The sequence below is a fragment of the Colobus angolensis genome, unplaced genomic scaffold (assembly GCF_000951035.1).
Source record: "Colobus angolensis palliatus isolate OR3802 unplaced genomic scaffold, Cang.pa_1.0 Scaffold58, whole genome shotgun sequence".
Taxonomy (NCBI): Eukaryota; Metazoa; Chordata; class Mammalia; order Primates; family Cercopithecidae; genus Colobus; species Colobus angolensis.
The window spans coordinates 13,005,007-13,022,903 of record NW_012119376.1 but is presented as its reverse complement, the minus strand read 5'-3'; the positions used below and the strand labels follow the sequence as shown (position 1 = coordinate 13,022,903).

Below are 17,897 nucleotides of genomic sequence, written 5' to 3'. Positions count from 1 at the left end.
CTTTGATTTAGATCAGCTTCAATATGAATCATCACTGAGGTATGATTTTTGTTTTTGTGGATTATTATGTTGATTATGTATTTAGCTTGTTTATACATTTTTAGATAAAAAATTCCTTTTTACACCTGAAAGTATGAGTTAATAATTCAATTCCAATAATAAAGCTAATTTTCAGTTGTACCATAGACTATTACTCCTGAAACATGCTGTCACAAGATATTTTTTCTTTTGAACACTTTGTGCTTTGAAAACCATATGAAATATATACTTGAGGTTTTGAAATGCTGTGTAGCAATGGTAACATAAATTGCCATCAGAAGCTGGTGGTAAGTTGACAACTATTATTTAGCATGATAGCATGAGTACTTGCTGTCACTTCCAAACTGAGAACCTTGCTATGACCTCTTGTTTAAAAGCATGATGACACAGATGTTAAATTGATTCTCACTCATTGTCAGTCTATTTTTCTCTCAAATAAAATCTGTGACTGGTGCAGTGTTACACAGGAGGAAGTAAAAACTCTTACGGGTGTAATGAAAGATATGAATAGACCTTGGTTGAGCTTGGAAAACTGAATATAAGCACAGCTGCAGGGAGATTCTTGAGAAAAATGTTACCATCTATCATCATTTTCTTCAACAGGTGCTTGTAGTTTTTCTTTTTCCAAATCTCAAAAGCCTCATTACTTCAAACATTTGTTTATAATATTAATTTCTATGATAAGTATTATGGTGGTTTAATAATATTGATAGTATTATAATAAATATTTTGTATTAAAGGGAATCTTTGATTCTAAAATATCATTGAGCTGTATAAACAAATTATATAAACACAATCTTCAGAGTTCAATATAAGCTGATCTTAATAAGTTATTTCTTCACTCATCTTAGAAATTTAAGTGGAATGTCAAAATAGAAGGTGCTTACCTTTTAGAAACCACTTCAGATAAAGCTAAAACTGTCTGTGTCTAATAAGGGATCTGTTAAATACCTACCAAAATGCCAAAATATGAACCCTGTAGCTAGTGTTCCAATGAGAAAAATGCCCACCTGAGCAACTTGTTTGTTCTTTAAGTTGTTGTTCACCTAACAACAAACATCCTGAATTTTCTCCCATGCCAACTGTCTCATTTCAGTTGTCATGTAGGATAATGTAATACCTTGCTGTAATTATGGAATCATCAAAGATACAGAATAAAATCAAAATTTTGACTCTTCATTTGGAATAATATATTTCAGTGGAAAAAACAATTTCAGACTACACTATCTGAATAAGATGCTATTTTGCCTTCATCCTATCCCATCACCTTAATTTTTAAAACATTTGGATGACGGCCGGGCACAGTGGCTCACACCTGTAATCCCAGCACTTTGGGAGGCCAAGGAGGGAGGATCACCTGAGGTCAGGAGTTTGAGGCCAGCCTGGCCAACATAGTGAAACCCCCCATCTCTACTAAAAATACAAAAAATAGCTGGTCATGGTGGTGTGCGCCTGTAATCCCCGCTCCTCGGTGGGGTGAGGCAGGAGAATCACTTGAACCCAGGAGGTGGAGGTTGCAGTAAGCTGAGATCATGCCACTGCAGTCCAACCTAGGTGACAGAGCGAGATTCTGTTTCAAAAAAAAAAAGAATTAACTGGTTATGTCTATTTTTTGCAAGAAATAAATTTTGAAGTTAAAACTAGTTATTTCCTTTATCCTTCCCTCCCTTTCTTCCTCTCTCCCTTCCTTCCTTCCTTGCTTCCTTCCTTCCTCCCTCCCTCCCTTCCTTTCTTCTGTCCTTTCTTCCTTCAACCCTCCCTCCCTCCCTTTCATTCTTCCTTTCTTCCTCCTTCTCCCCTCTCCTTTCTTTCCCAGCATATACTTTATTGAGTGACTATTCTTCAGACCTTGTGTAGGCTTGAGGATACACGACTATACAGGACTGTAGACAATGGAACTTATAGTTTAGTTGTGGGTGGGGGAGTGGGCAGACAATTTCTGAAGAAATTTAAATAATAAAATATCCAACAATGTTTAGATAAATACTTACAGAAAAATAAAACAGAGATAACAGGCGGATCAGAAGGCTATTTCAGGGTGAGTGATCAGAAAAGTCACCACTGAGGTGATGATACTTAGGCTGAGACCACAATTAGGAACCGTCCATGCAATGTATCGAGAAAGTAGTTTCCAGGAAGAGAGAGTAGCTATTGAAAAGGGCCTGGACAAGAGGTTGGGTTATCCAGTGTGATGAAGCAAATAAAAGCTAGTGGGACTGAATTACAGTGCCCAAAGAGGTCCCTGAGGTTAGCAGAGATCAGATGAAGACCCAGACATTGTGATAACTTACATGCCATGGTAGGGAACTAAAGGCAGCAAGTGGCATAATGTATATCTATATCTGTAGCTCTATATTTCTGTGGCTTCCATGTGAAGAATGAGGAGAAGAAGGAATAGGAGTGGTGGTTGGAAGACACTTAGGAGCCTGGCAGTGGTCCTGCAGGTTCAAGCTTGAGTGGTAGTATCACTGGAGAGAGGTAGGCAGGTGTTAGATTTAGTTTCCAGGAAGAGTCAATAGAACTTGAAGATGGGTTTTATACATTGGGTGAAGGAAGGAGCAGAAAGAAGGATGGCTCCTAATTTTTGACTGGAGCTAAAGCTAACAAGAAGTGCCATTTGTGAGATGGAGAAGCCTGGGAAGGAAACAGGTTGGAGTTAAGTCAGGTCAAGTTTCAGATGCCTACCTAGAGGGAAGGCCAGGAGGCAGAGAACATGTCGACTGTTCTTAGGTCAAAGTAATGCACCACTGGGGAGGGGCTCAGGACCTCGGAAACTTCACATTCAACTTTTCTTTTGAAGTCCTCCACTTTCTTTTGAGTATATACCAGTCAGAAAACATTCTTTTCCCTCTTTTAATTATTTTTTCAGATTTCAAAACTTATATATAACAACTATAGAGAACTCAAAATATACTGAAATTATTATTATTATTAATTATTATTTGAGACACAGTTTCACTCTATCACCCAGGCTGAAGTTCAGTGACACGATCATGGCTCCCTGCAATCTCCGCCTACTGGGTTCAAGCGATTCTCATACCTCAGCCTCCCAAGTAACTGGGATTACCGGTGCCCGCCACCATGCCTGGCTAATTTTTGTATTATTAGTAGAGGCAGGGTTTCACCATATTGGCCAGGCTGGTCTCAAACTCTCGAACTCCTGACCTCAAGTGATCTGTCTGCCTTGGCCTCCCAAAGTGCTGGGATTATAGGCATGAGCCAGTGCACCCAACAATATACTGAAATTAAAAACAGGAAAAGAGATGAAATACTCTCATAACCTTTGTAATGATTCAGTGTATGTCTATCTAGAGACCAGGAGAACTTCTTGAGGCAGGTGAAAAAACAATATAGACAGTTTTATAGTTGTTAATGGCTTCCCCTCCATTCATTTCTTGAATAACCTGAAAGCGTAAAGGCAAAGTAATTTTAGCATCACACATAAGTTGGAAGATAGGCTGAAGGAAACCTAATTCCAGCTCCCACCAAAGGAGAATTTGTCTCAAAAATGTTTTAAGAAATCATCACATAGTATTTAATACTTCCAGTGACAATGCTCATGATCTCACAATCTTACAAGGCAACCCACTCAATTTTAATATCTCTGGTTGTCAGAAATGTATTCCCTATAGTAAGCTAAATTCTTCTACTCTTTAATTATATTTATTGGGTCTTCTTTCTTCTGGGGCCTAATAAGGAGGAACTAATCCACCTTTCCTGAGCAAGACTGTCCACTACTACTCCAAAGACAATGACCATGTCTTTCTCATTGTTCTTTCTCCAGGCAAAATATTGCCAGCTGTTTTTCATTCCTCAGGTACTCAGATTTCCTAAGGTTTCAATCATCCTTGTAATTCTTTGATATGTTCCAGTTTATCCACACGTCCATTAAAAGCTGTTTCCAGAAGGAGTCCTCTGGTGTGGTCAGCCTAAGATAGGGTGCTATGTCAATATTACTTCCCTTGATATGAATAGTAGAATTTTAGGCTAATATTGCATTTATCAGTTTGGCAGCCACATTGTATTGAGCTAATACAATATGAGCTAATACTTAGAGCTTTTTCATATGAATTCCAGTTAAGTACAATTTTATGCTGTGTACATGCATGGATCATTTTTTAACAGAGTTGTTTAACTTTACTTGTATTCCCAATGAATTTTTAACTTTTAGTTTCCTTTTATTATTTTAGAATATCACTATCTTTCAAGTCCTCATTATGTAATCTAATGTAGCCAGTCTATTAATAATGAGTTTGGGGCGGGGCACAGTAGCTCACGCCTGTAATTCCACCACTTGGAGAGGCTGAGGCTGGTGGATCACTTGAGGTAAGAAGTTTGAGACCAGCCTGGCCAACATGGTGAAACTCCATCTCTACTAAAAATACAAAAATTAGCCAGGTTTGGTGGTGCACGCCTGTAATCCTAGCTACTCTGGAGGCTGAAGCAGGAGAATCATTTTAACCTGGGAAGTGGAGGTTGCAGTGAGCCGAGATCGTGCCACTGCACTCCAGCCTGGCAAAAAAGTGAAACTCCATCTAAAAAAAAAAAAAGAGTTTGGGGTATGGATTTAAAATATTAATGACTATAATTAATTCAACTTTATTAGTGCATCCTCTATAAGGACATAGTGAGAAACCCTGCAAAATACCTTATTGTCACTCAGATGCACCTATATTTAATACCCTAATCTACAGGTCCAGCAAATCAAACGCAAAATAAAATGCAGTCTTGTATAATCTGTGTGTACTGAAACCATGCCGGTCTCTGGTCATTAATGATTACAAGGTGTTCACAAACCAATTACTTCAGGTTTCACTTCAAAGTTTTTTCAAAAATTACTATAATCTCTCCTACCTATACATTCAGTGCAGACCTTTTCCCTAAGTTCAAAAGCTGGAATATTTGTCTTCATCTGGTTTTTCTGACCATCCTCTCATTACGCTAAGCAATTGATTCATCATAATATCTTGTATTTATTAAATATTTTCAGTGTGTCACACACTCTACTAAGAGTTTTACATGCCTATTTCATTTAATCCTCATGAAAGCCCATGCATTAAATATGATCTCCCTTCTTCACAGAAAGAAACTGTCACTTAGGTTAAGGAGTTTGCCAAGGGCCATACAATGAATAAGTAGCAAGCAGTGCAGGGATTCACACCCAGTCTAGAAGATTTCCTGCTCTTCACTTCTCAGCAGATATTTCTTGAATACCTGCCAACCACATGGAATTATTCCTGGTACCTCTAGAAGATTTGGCAGCATTGATACAGTCATCAACTTGCAAATGTTCCTTCCATACTCTAATAAGATACTAATTATCCACCAGTGCTGTTACTCTTCCTCCTCCTCCCTCTGCAACTATAGCTTGAGGGCATTTCACTGCTTATTAGTAACCTTGGAGAATGAAAAGGAAAGGGCAGGGGTATCTATTTACATAACTGGAAAGACGCTGGAGAATTTTTCAGAATAAAAAGGGGGTCCATTTTGTTACTGTTAATTCTAATAAAAGATTTTGGAGAAGAATACTTCTCTTGGCTTAAATACAAGCCTAGAATTACCTAGGACTTTCATTTACTAATGAAATGAAATAACATTGCTTTGACGCCCTGTGACCACACACAACTGTTAAATTTTAAACTCTGTGTGTGCAGTTATTAGTGTTGCTTAGAAATAGAGCAGCTGATACCGGTTGACAAAAGGTGTGTAGGAATGGGAGAGGGTTATGAGGATGAAAGAAAGCCTCCTAGTTCAGAAAATTTTGAAACACACCTCTACTCTCAGTTCAACAATTGTTGTCTCAGTCCATAAATTATTATTATTATTATATGGGGGACAGAGTCTTGCTCTGTTGCCCAGGCTGGAGTGCAGTGGTGCAATCACAGCTCACTACAGCCTCAAACTCCTGGCTTCAAGTGATCCTCCTGCCTCAACCTCCCGAGTAGCTGGGATTGTAAGTGTGAGTCACTGTGCCCAGCCTTCACTATATAAATTAGTGAAAATACTTACCCATTAAGCTTATCCTAGAAGAGTTTCCATGTCAGGAAAACCCAGCTTATTTTCCTATCTTAAAAAATAATCTTAAATGTGCAAGCACATGCTAGCCCTTGCTTAAAACATCAGATGGTCACTCTGAATGGCTGTGTATGGGAATCTTACTTTGTATCCCCATATCCTATGCCTGGAATTTTCCATGCTTCTGCAGGTTGAGTTGCCTGATTCCCACCAAAGAACCTAACCACATAAGGTCATTAGTTACTGTACTTGCCCCACATTGGAATCAAAGGAGAAACTTGAAAAATATATTAGTGCCTGTGTCCACCTCCCAAGGATTGTGCTTTGACTGGTGGGGGACGGGGTTGCCTGGGCACTGGAATTATTAAAACATCTCCAAGTGATTCTAATGTGCAGATGAGCTTGAAATTTTGACATAGGAATAAAAAGTATCTTTCCCAGTTCTCATTTCTCTATGAGCTCTGACTGCTCATGACTGGACTGCAGTCTGCCATAGCATGAACTCATCTTGGCCCTATCCAAAAGGATCTGGGTCTCCCAAGTACCAGGAGGCCTAGTGTCTACCTGGTTACATCTATCATGAGTTTCCTTTTATAAGTGAGATTTCAATGTATAAACTTCATAGGGAAAAAAAGGCAGAAATTTAGTTTTTCCTAAGAAATTTGAGATTTCAAAGTTTTAGTTTAAAAATTGCATGAAAGATGGAAATCTTCCCCAGATATAAATTTTTTGTTGATCTATCTTCTCAAAGGCCTTTAGCTCTCTAATATTATTGAAGATGAGAAAGAATACAGAACATAAGAGAAATACATCCACGCCTAGTACTAAGAAAGAAACTTCTATAAAATCACCAAGTCTCTAGATCAAAGCTTGAAAGACTCTAGTTGAGCTTACTAAACATCTGTGTAACAATCCCACAGAAATAGAAAAGAGAGCTCATGCAGTTCAGACACATTTGAAAAAACATTAATTATATTTTTCTCAGGTAGGTAGTTTCCTGTATTCAAGGTCTACTGAATTCTTTGATGCCCATGCCAGATAATCTTCTTCATAGTACATAATGCTTTGAACTGTACACACTATGGTTAACGTCGAAAGGCAATCTTCAAAACTTGGGACACTTGTTTTCTTTCATGTTTTGAGTATCAGCACCCTAATCTCAAATAGCCACACAGACACACTGCTTATCACGTCACTCCATTTTAATTATCTGCACAGCACTTAGCACTTTCTGATGTTTCTCTTGCTTATTTATTTGTTTACTGCTGCCACCCCCCCCCACCACAATACGGGCTCCTTGATACCAATGGTTTTATCTCATTCAATATCACGTCCCCAGCATCTAGAAGTGTTCAATAAATATTCAGTAAATATTCAGTAAATGAACATTCCAACATTCTGAGTATCTTCCTGAAACAGTCAAATGACAGCCACAGACGATTTCCATGCTGTGTGACGTGGAGCCCCAGGTTTATACACCTACGAAATGAGAGCAATAAGATATTGACCTCACAGGACTATCATGAGAATTGCATGAGGACACACTGTAAGGACTTATCACAAGGTATCGCAATGATGAATGAAAAATCATAAACATCACATTATGGAAATGTGTAAGTGTGCCATTTATAGTGTAATAAAAGCAGTAAGAGAAATGCCATGATTTCATTTTATGACTTTGTTTAAAATGTATCTGATTATACATGTTCTTTCACTATTTAGGAGGAAAATTAACATATGTTTTTATGTAAGTTACAGTTTGCTTTCAGGAGAAGAAGACCACCAAATTGGACCTCAGAGGAATAAATCCAGGCTGCTGATCTGTATGGCCCTAGTAAGCCATTTAACAGTTACCTAAGGTTTAACATGAAACATTGAGGGGAGAGGCAAGGAACAGTAGGAGGTTTGAGGGCAATCGACCAAAGTATGAGCTCTTAAGAGGCAGCGAGTAAATACACAAAACATCAATATTTAGCTCATAAAAGCAGGAATAGGGTCAAGATTTTCTCACAATGTTTGGCTAAATTAGATGAATAAGACAGACCTTCATAATAAATTAAATCTGATCCATACATTACTTGTATGATATTCAGATATATAATCCCTAGCTTACAGTTAATAAAAATTATCCATTTGAAATTATTTTTGCAGACATTTTTGTGTGTATGCTATATGGTGTCCTTATGAACAGCTTTTTTCCCTACTGAAATTTAACAAGTTAAAAAGAATTAGATTTAGAAGAAGCTTCCTGGGGAAATGTTTTTCCTGTTTAAAAGTTATTTACCAGTTATTTTTTTAAGTTACAATGAAAAGCATTGTGAGTCATCCATATGCAGTTGTTTTTATTACATATGGATCAAATACTTCCAGAAACATGACAATGAGTAATAAATTCATCCCTTTCACCAGTAACTTTATTTTAACAGGGCTCTATTACAAATGAAAAATCAATAAACTACCATTCAGTTTCTTTGAAGTAGACTCTTGCCTCTCCTTCCAACACTCCAGAAATATGCCATCCGTTGCCTAAAGCCTTGAACTTTGTCAATTCAGGTGCATTGTTTCCTTGGTGGTTAGGTCTGCCTGTTTCCTCGGGCTAATTATGAAATCATCTGCTCTGCCAGTGAGAAGCATACAGCTGAAGAGCATCATCCTGTGTTCCAGCATTACTCTGGAGCATGTGTCCTTATTACTAATGCACAAAGCATGACGCTTGGAGAGGTCCCTTCGTTGTCTGGAAATCGGGGGGCATAATCCGAAGACTTATAAATATCTCTTAACAAAGCACCAGCTGAGCTGCGTCAGGGTTGCACACTCTCTTCATCTGTCCCTTACAGCCTTTCAATTTGCTTTCCAAACATTTCTTTGTTGCCCTTGGCTGGGGTGTGCTTAAAAGAAGCACATCGTTAACCACAAAGAATGCTGGCTGTTTTCTGTGATTTCAAATCAGTTCCAAGCACTTCCTCAGCAAGTGGCCCAGCAGCAATTACCCTGCTGCTGAAGATACTTCACATCACAGAAGGCCTCAGTTTTTGAGACAAGCAAGCAAGGTTGTAAGAAATGGTAACATATGTTTCAGCCTCCATTCACCGGCAATTTATACCCCCATAAGAAGGGTGAATCAATTTTTGTGCAAATTCAACAGGCATATTCAACAACGTAGCTCTCTTCTCTAATTCACACAAACTCAGCATTCATCAGCTGCATTACTTGCCTCAAATGGGCACTCACAGTTGCTAAATGATTCGGGTGGGGGTAGAGTTGCTCTGTGTCAAAAAGGGGCAAACAACAAGGAAAGGACATGAATCCTTCAGGGCAATGAGAGTTGAGCTGATTCACTAAGACAAAATAGTCAGGTTCTGAAAAGCCAGTGCAAAAGGAGATGGCTTCCCACCTCACCCCGGCACTTCTGTGAAAGACGGTGTAGAAAGTGACCTTGGCAGCATTCAAGGGAAACGTTTCCACAAGCATGAGCTGCTCCAGAACAACTTATCCAATAGATTATGCTGAGACAGGCTTCACTTTACAACCACATTTCTCTCTTTCTTTCCCATTTTGATTATACCTGTTAATATCCTCTTTGCAGAAATATCTCCAGAAGGAGTCAGAAAGATTAAAATGGGCAGTGCAAATTTCCATATGCCAGATCCCTGGATATAGTTTTAAAGGGCCTGTGGCCTTAAGTAAAATCTGATTTCTTAACTCCACCAGTCCACAGGTAAATGTCACACTGCCCTCTGGAGGTAGTCTCATTGGATCTAACCCTGAATTAGTGATTGCCAACTACTGAAAAATATATGGTTGCTGAATTTCGAAAGTCTTCTTCTAGGGTGGAGAGGGTATGGAATAGTAGGACAGTTGAAAAATTATCAACTGCTTCCAACTCCTTGTGAGTGGAGTGTGTGTGTGTGTGTGTGTGTGTGTGTGTGTGTGTGTCAGAGAGAGAAGGGGGTGGGAAAGGAAAGGAGAATAAGTAAACACTGCTCCCAATTTCAGTAGCGCCAAGATAGAATGGATGCCTGTAGACAGGTACTCAAAAGTGGTAGTAGGGAATCTTCAAGATGGCTGACTAAATGCATCTGGTACTCACCTTTCCAGGGAGATGAGCTAAAATAGCAATTAGATAATCACATTTTGAATAGATCATCTGAGACAGAATACTGGAATTCAACAGAGAAGTGATGGGAAGCACTGAAAGCAAGGAAGAAGAAGGAAGCAAGGAAGCCAGCTTGGCTGGGATCAGCTGGGAGCCTGGAGAGGCTCCTTAATGTGAGGAAAGGGTAAGTGAGAGACACCAAGTGGTCCACATTCCTGCCACAGAATTCTACAATGCTAGCCATAGGAGAGCCCCTGGACTCTCATGGGCCCTAAGACTCATAGAGAACTGCCTGAAGATCACACGACGGCATTGCTCTAGAGAGGGAGCTCATGCTGAGTCCTACAAACCCCCAAGTCCTAAGCAGCTGCAGCACAGTGCCATTATGAAAGCCCTGCCCCAGACACAATGTGTCCTGCCTGGGGACCCAAGAGACCCTGCACCTCCATATCCGTGGAGCCCAACTGACACTCATCACTCACAGACACCACTGTTGGGCTGAGGCAGGAACCACTGGAAGTGACCTTGCCACCCCAACAAAAAGGCAGCTGTACATTTTTATGTGCCATCTGCGGGACTAAGGACCAGCTCGCCCAGTTCATCATGGACATCACCAAACCAGCACTGACGACGTGGGTTCCAGAAAGTTGTCCCACCACAGCTACTGCCATTGCCACAGCATACCTGCTACCCAGGAGCATGATAACCTGCCCACCCTTCTGACCCACCCTGATATTCCCAACACCTAGAGAGGCTAATGCTCAACCCACTGCTGCCACCACTGAGGCCCAAAGACTGGCCCACCTAATGTCCTAGTTCCCAGCAAAACTTCACCACAACCTCCACTAATAATCACACCCTAAACCACTGAGGAAATCACAGACACCATTGACACTGTTTACAGCTGGAAAAATTACACAGAGACTATACAACCACCCACACCTAGAGTCAAGGCCAAAGTGCCCTACCCAGCCAACACCATAGATAAATCTTCAAAAAATGTCATCCCCTATGAAAGCAAATTCAAAAAATTGGAGCAACCATAACATCAGATGCACAAATGATAAATGTAAGGACATAAGAAACATGAAAAAATAAGGAAATGTGATATCTCCAAAGGCACACTATAATTATCCAGCAACAGATTCTCATCAAAAAGAAATTTAAGAAATACTCCCCAAAAAAGAATTCAAAATATTGATTTTAAAGAAGCTCAGTGAGACACAACAGAATACTGAAAAATAATGCAAAGAAACAAGAAAACCAATTCAGTAAATAAATGAGAAATTTACCAAAGAGGTAGATGTCATAAAAAAAGAACCAACAAATTCTACAATGGAATAATTCATTGAATTAAATACAAAATACATTCTAAAGCTTCAACAATAGATTAGATGAAGCAAAAGAAAGAATCTCAGAACTTGAAGACAGGTATTTTGAAATAACTCAGACAAAAATAAATAAAAAGGATAAAAAAAGAATGAGCAAAGCCTATATGACATCATAAAGTGACCAAGTATTTGAATTTAGGATCTGAGAAGGTGAAGAGAAAATGAAGGAGTTAGAAAATCTATTTAACAAAACAACAGATAAAAACTTTCCAAGTCTTGCAAAAAACTTTAGACATCCAGAAACAAGAGGCTCAAAGGTCTCCAAATAGATACAATTCAAGAAGTTCTTCTTCCCAGCACATTATAATCAAAATATCAGAGGTCAAAAACACAGAGAAAATTCAAAAAAGCAAGAGAAAAGCATCAAGTCACTTATAAAGCTACCCCTATCAGACTAGACTAATAGCAGAAACCTTATAGACTAGGAAAGAAAGGGCTGATATATTCAAGATGTTGAAACAAACAAACAAAAAAAACTGCCAACCAAGTATACCATACCCAGAAAAGTTATTCTTCATAAAATGAAAGAGAAATGAAGTCTTTCCCAGACAAGCTAAAGCTGAGGGAGTTTAACACCACTAGACCAGATTCACAAGAAATGCCAAGGGAGTCCTATACCCAAAAGTGAAAGAACAATATCTAATATCATTAAAACACATGAAATATAAAAACTACTAGAGCAAACATACAAAGAAGGAAAAGACTAGAATGTTACCACTACAGAAAAATCACAAAACCACAATAGTGAAAAATAAGAGAGTAAGAAAGGAACAGAAGATACACAAAACAACTAGAAATCAATTAAGAAAATACGAGGAATAAGCTCTCAGATATCAATAATAATCCGGAATGTAAACAAATTAAAACTTTCACTTAAAAATACAGACTGGCTGAATGGATTAAAAAACATGACCTGCCTATACACTGCTTTCCATACTCATCTCACCTGTAAAGCCACATACTAACTGAAATTAAAGGATGGAAAAAGAACTTCCATGCAAACAAAAATCAAAAGTGAGCAAGAGTGGCTACGCTCATATCAGGTAAAACATACCTTAAGTAAAAAACACTAAAAAGTGACAAAGAAAGTCATCATGTAATGATAAAGGGATCAACTCAGCAAGAGTTGCATGCATATTTAGAAATACAACAATTCTAAATATATATGCACTCAACACCAAAACATCCAGATGTATAAAGCAATTATTATTAGATCTAAAGGGAGTGATAGACTCCAATGCAGTAATAGTTAGGAACTTTAACAGCCCACTCTCAGCATTAGACAGGTCATCTAAATAGAAAATTAACAAAGAAACATTGGATTTACATTGCACATTAGACTAAATGGACCTAGCGGACATTTACAGAACATTTCATCCAACAGCTACAGAATATACATTCCTCTCATCAGCACATGCAACATTCCTTAGGACAGCCCATATGTTAGGACACAAAACAAGTCTCAATAAATTTTAAAAAATCAAAATCATATCAAGTATCTTCTCAGACCACAATGAAATAAAACTGGAAACCAATAACAAGAGGAACTTTGGAAACTGTGCAAATACATGAAAATTAAACAACATATTACTGAATGACCATTGGGTCAAGAAAGAAATTAAAGAGAAAATCAAAACAATTCTTAAAACAAATAAAATGGAAACATAACATATCAAAACCTATAGGGTGCAGTAAAAGCAGTGCTAAGAGGAAAGTTTATAGTAACAGACACTCACATCAACAAGCAGAAAGATTTCAAATAAACAATCTAATAATTCACCTAAAAATACTAGAAGAACCAGAAAAACCACATCCAAAATTAGTAAGAGAAAATAAATAATAAAGATCAGAGCAAAACTAAACAAAACAGAGACAAAAAAATACAAAGGATCAACAAGTTTGTTAAAAGATCAACAAACTTGATAACTTACTAGAATAACCAAGAAAAAAAGAAAGAATACCCAAATAAGATCAAAAATGAAAAAATAGACAAGTATAACTGATACCAAAGAAATGCAACAGATTATCAGGGACTATTATGAACAACTATACACTCACAAACTAGAAAACCTAGAGGAAACAGATAAATTCCTTGACTCATACAACCTACCAAGACTGTATCAAGAAGAACGAAAAAACCTGAATAGACCAATGATGAGTAATGAGATTGAATCAGTAATAAAAAGTCTCTCCCAACATCGAAAGTCCAAGACTTGGGGCTTCACTGCTGATTTCCCATGTGACTGTCTTCCAACGTGATGTTCAGATAGAGTCTACATTCCCTCTTGAATCTAGTGGGCTTGTGACCACAGCGAAAGACTAAGTCATAGAAGGCTATACAGTTTCCACCTGGCCTCTTGGTTCCCACTTGGGACCTGCCACTATGCTGTGACAAAGTCAAGCAGCCACAGAGAGAGGCTATGATCCTGCCACAGCACCAGGCAAGGTCCCTGCCCAGAGCCAACATCAACTGCCAGCCATAACTTCAAGGAAACAAGGCTTCATATTCTTCCAACCACCCACCTTGGAGTTGTCCCCACCAAATTTCAGACTTGTGAGCAAAAGAAATTTGTCATTGTGTTAAGCTACTCTGTATGGAGATGGTTTGTTACACAAAAATAGACAACCAAAACAATGGGCAAGGCCCCCAATACTGTACCCATTTCCTGGCACAGAATAGAACTGGCCTAAAAAGAAATGGGACTCGCCTCTCTGCCTTTCATGAATTTTCATTACTTGGGTTGATTCTTCATTAATATTAGACTTTCTCTCGGAGTCCCAGATTAGGCTGTCTATGAGATATATCCCAGCTGAAATTGTGTGTGTGTGTGTGTGTGTGTGCACGTACACTATATGATGGTTGAATTGCTGCCAGTATTTAGTAATTAGAAGATTTTTATATAAACACAGAGAGAGAGAGAGAGAAAGAAAGAGTAGAGAGAATCTAAATTTTTGTCTTCTCTCAAAAAAAAGAACAAACAGAAGATCTGGCAATATTGGATTTACATTCCCTATTAACAGTAATTCACTCACAAAACCCCCAGTTCCCTAGGTGCCATCTCCTCTCGGTTGCATTACATCCTGCCTGTTCCATTCAAGCTCTCATCACTCTTTTCTTTTTCTCATTTTTTAATTTGTACCAATGTATGGGTTACAAGTACAGAGTCTTTACACACGGAGATTGCATAGTGGTGAAGTCAGGGCTTTTAGTGTATCCATAACCCAAATAACATACATTGTACCAAATAGTAATTTCTATTCCTCCACACCTTCCCACTCCTTCATGCTTTTGAGTCTCTATTGTCTATCATTCCACACTCCACATCCTTGTGTACACATTATTTATTTCCCACTTATAAGCAAGAACATGCATCTAGCTTGTTTCACTTAAGATAATGGCCCCCAGTCACTCTTAGATTTATTTCCTGACATCTATAGACAAGTGGGCCTGTGACCTCTATTAAGACAATGATTCTCTACCTGATTGATAAAAATTTACACTTACATAGTTCTCAAGGAGTTAACACCCTTTTGAAAAGAAGAGTTTAATATAATTAGAAAATAAAAGTCAGAATAATTTTTAAAAACTAAAGTTTTAGTTTAAAATTAAATCTAAAAGGATAAAATAAAATATATGCAAAAAAGTCACACGATGAGGTGACTAGGATAGCAACTTACGTTACTATCATACACCCTGATGTAAATGTCCAACTCTTAGTGGCTGCTGTGCATATACTGATGCCCCAGAAGCCAGTGTTTTTTGTGTCATTTTTCTTATAAATGTTGTTCTCACTGGGAGCAAAATTGCATAAAACATAAAGTCTACAGTAGAATCAAATATGCTACATTTAAGAATCCTATTTATGGCCAGGCACGGTGGCTCACGCCTGTAATCCCAGCACTTTGCAAGGCCAAGGCAGGTGGATCACCTGAGGTCAAGAGTTTGAGACCAGCCTGGCCAACATGGTGAAACCCCGTCTCTACTAAAATACAAAAATTAGCCTGGCGTGGTGGCGGGCGCCTGTAATCCCAGCTACTTGGGTGGCTGAGGCACGAGAATTGCTTGAACCTGGGAGGTGGAGGTTGCAGTGAGCCGAGATCGCACCACTGTACTCCAGACCGGGTGTGTGACAGAGCGAGACTCCGTCTCAAAAAAAAAAAAAAAAAAGAGAGAGAGAGAGAATCCTATTCACTTTTTGGTATAGTTGCTGAAAATACCCTTCTCACACTAGTGTATGAAGAATCTTAAATAGTTTCTAGAGAGGAGATTGAATTTCGAGCATTGGAGAATGGAATCATTCTGCCTGAATAATAAAACTGAAATTGATACATTTATTTCATTTATAGTATTTGGTGTATTTCATCTTATTAAACAGATTTTAAGTAAACTGTCTTTCCATTCAATCGAATAGCATAATTTTAATGCATTTTATATGTCCTAAAATGAGTAGAATGTTTAGGGAAATGGAATGGTAAAATATGTCAGCCAAATAAGAAAATGATCATCCTTTACATGTAAAAACAATGTTATTTCCTTAGTAATAAAAATGGAGGTGAAATCCTATTTATTGCTCATTAAATGTATTGAGAATGCAGCCAGTCATAATTTATCTCATAGTGATGTGTATTCACTAATTACTTTAAGAAAATGTCCATGTTTGAAAATCAATCTAAAGAGTACTTTACTAAGTCCTATGCAATCTTTATGAAGAACCTCCAACAGGGTGAAAACACTGAGTTTAACCAAGTTCATCTTTGTGGTGGGCCTATTACGGCACGTTGAATCAGAATTCTACTCGCGACCTTTCATTTGACATACAATTGGGTGGGCTTTCTAGAAATGCTACTGTTTCGGGAAAATAAATAATACGGAGTTAATATTCAAAGTGTGTCCCATTTTATAATATTAGTATAATAATAGTTACTCTCCCTTTTGTAGAATATGCAAGGAGAGTTAAGGGGCATACTATACTCTTTGCCCTAAACAAACAGTCAAAATTTCTTTTTTAAGAAAATGTTAAATAGGTATTTATATAAGGTATTGTCTACTTTATATCACAGGAGAGTAAGTCATTCCCCTAGTGAGGCCTGCGTTTGTGGTCAAATACTTGGTTCATAAAGTTAATGTCTGAGATGCTGCAGGAGGAGAATATTTATACATCAGTGACTTCAGCAGAATGCAATCCTCATAAAACTTTATTTTATTGGAGTTGTAAAGTTACTTATTTGGGGGAAGAAACGATTAATTTATGAAAAAATAGACAATAGAGTGGTTTTGAACTTTTTATTTTTGTCACTTTATTTCCTGCCAGAGTTAACAGCTCAGTGCCAGAATCAGGGTTCAAATTTGATGATATATCTCAGTCGAAAAGGTGTGGAAATCTAACTGAGAACTTGAGGATAAAATTACTAAGAAGTGTATTCTGAATCCACCGAGAACACTGATTTAAATACTATTATAAAGCCTTAATGCAATGCCAGAACAATTCGGAGTTTTCATCTGGATCAAGAGACTTTTAGCAAAGCGCAACATGTTCGGATGAATTTTTTTGAGTAACAAAGCGTGTACATTCACCGTCATCCAAACATTGGTCACGATCAAACAAGGATGTCCAGGAAACCTAACCACCTAATCATTCTGGTCATCTCACAATCTTCTTCTTCCTTTTTTTTTTCTATTTAGTAAGGCACCCATGAACAGGCAAGGTGGTTACTTAGGCTCCTTCAAAGCAATCAGCAGCGGTCAAATTGACTTTGTTGGTTATTAAAGTAAGCCAAAGTTTTGCCACTTCATAGGATATTTTGCCTGGGGACCTTCGATTTTGGTCTCTAAATGTGGCTTCCTGAACAGCTCTCGGAATAGTAAAGTCCCTAAGCGATTCTTAGGGACCCTTCATTCTTCTGGAGAATGGTGTAGCTGACATCAGCCCCGCGCCTGGGGGCTCCAAAATAGCCACAATTTGGGAAGTTCTGAGATTTCTACTCCTAGACAGCAAGTCCGCGAAGTGCTAAAGCGCTCTGTCCCCTCCCTCCTCTGAGAGCTGTCCCGGTAGGTCCCCAAAGCCAAAGCCTAGGTCATTCTCCCTTCGCATCAGGGATGAAGGGGGGTGTGTTGCAGGTGTGTAGACTGGGGGCAGGGGGCCTCTATTAAGCGGGGCGCTGGGGACAGGAAAGTGTTCAAAGAAGGAAACCTGCCTGGGGTCACCCGGACTCGGCTTCCCTACCGCTTGCCTTTTTGGGGTCCGGGAGCGCAGGCGCTGCCCGCGGAGGTGAGAGTGAGCGTGTCTGGGGGCGCCGGGCTGCGCCGGGTAAGAGGCAGCTGCGGGTCCCGGGGACGCTCCGCACCTGCGCCCTCG

At 38.7% G+C, this 17,897-nt stretch overlaps 1 protein-coding gene across 1 annotated transcript in view; it reads right to left on the bottom strand.

Moving 5' to 3' along the window:
- The window catches only part of MOXD1 (monooxygenase, DBH-like 1), a 99,784-nt gene that overhangs the window by 80,952 nt on the left and 935 nt on the right, over nt 1-17,897 (bottom strand). The window contains 2 exon segments of the mRNA XM_011962183.1: nt 8,691-8,788; nt 17,766-17,893. Coding sequence (XP_011817573.1) covers nt 8,691-8,788; nt 17,766-17,893 — 226 coding nt within the window.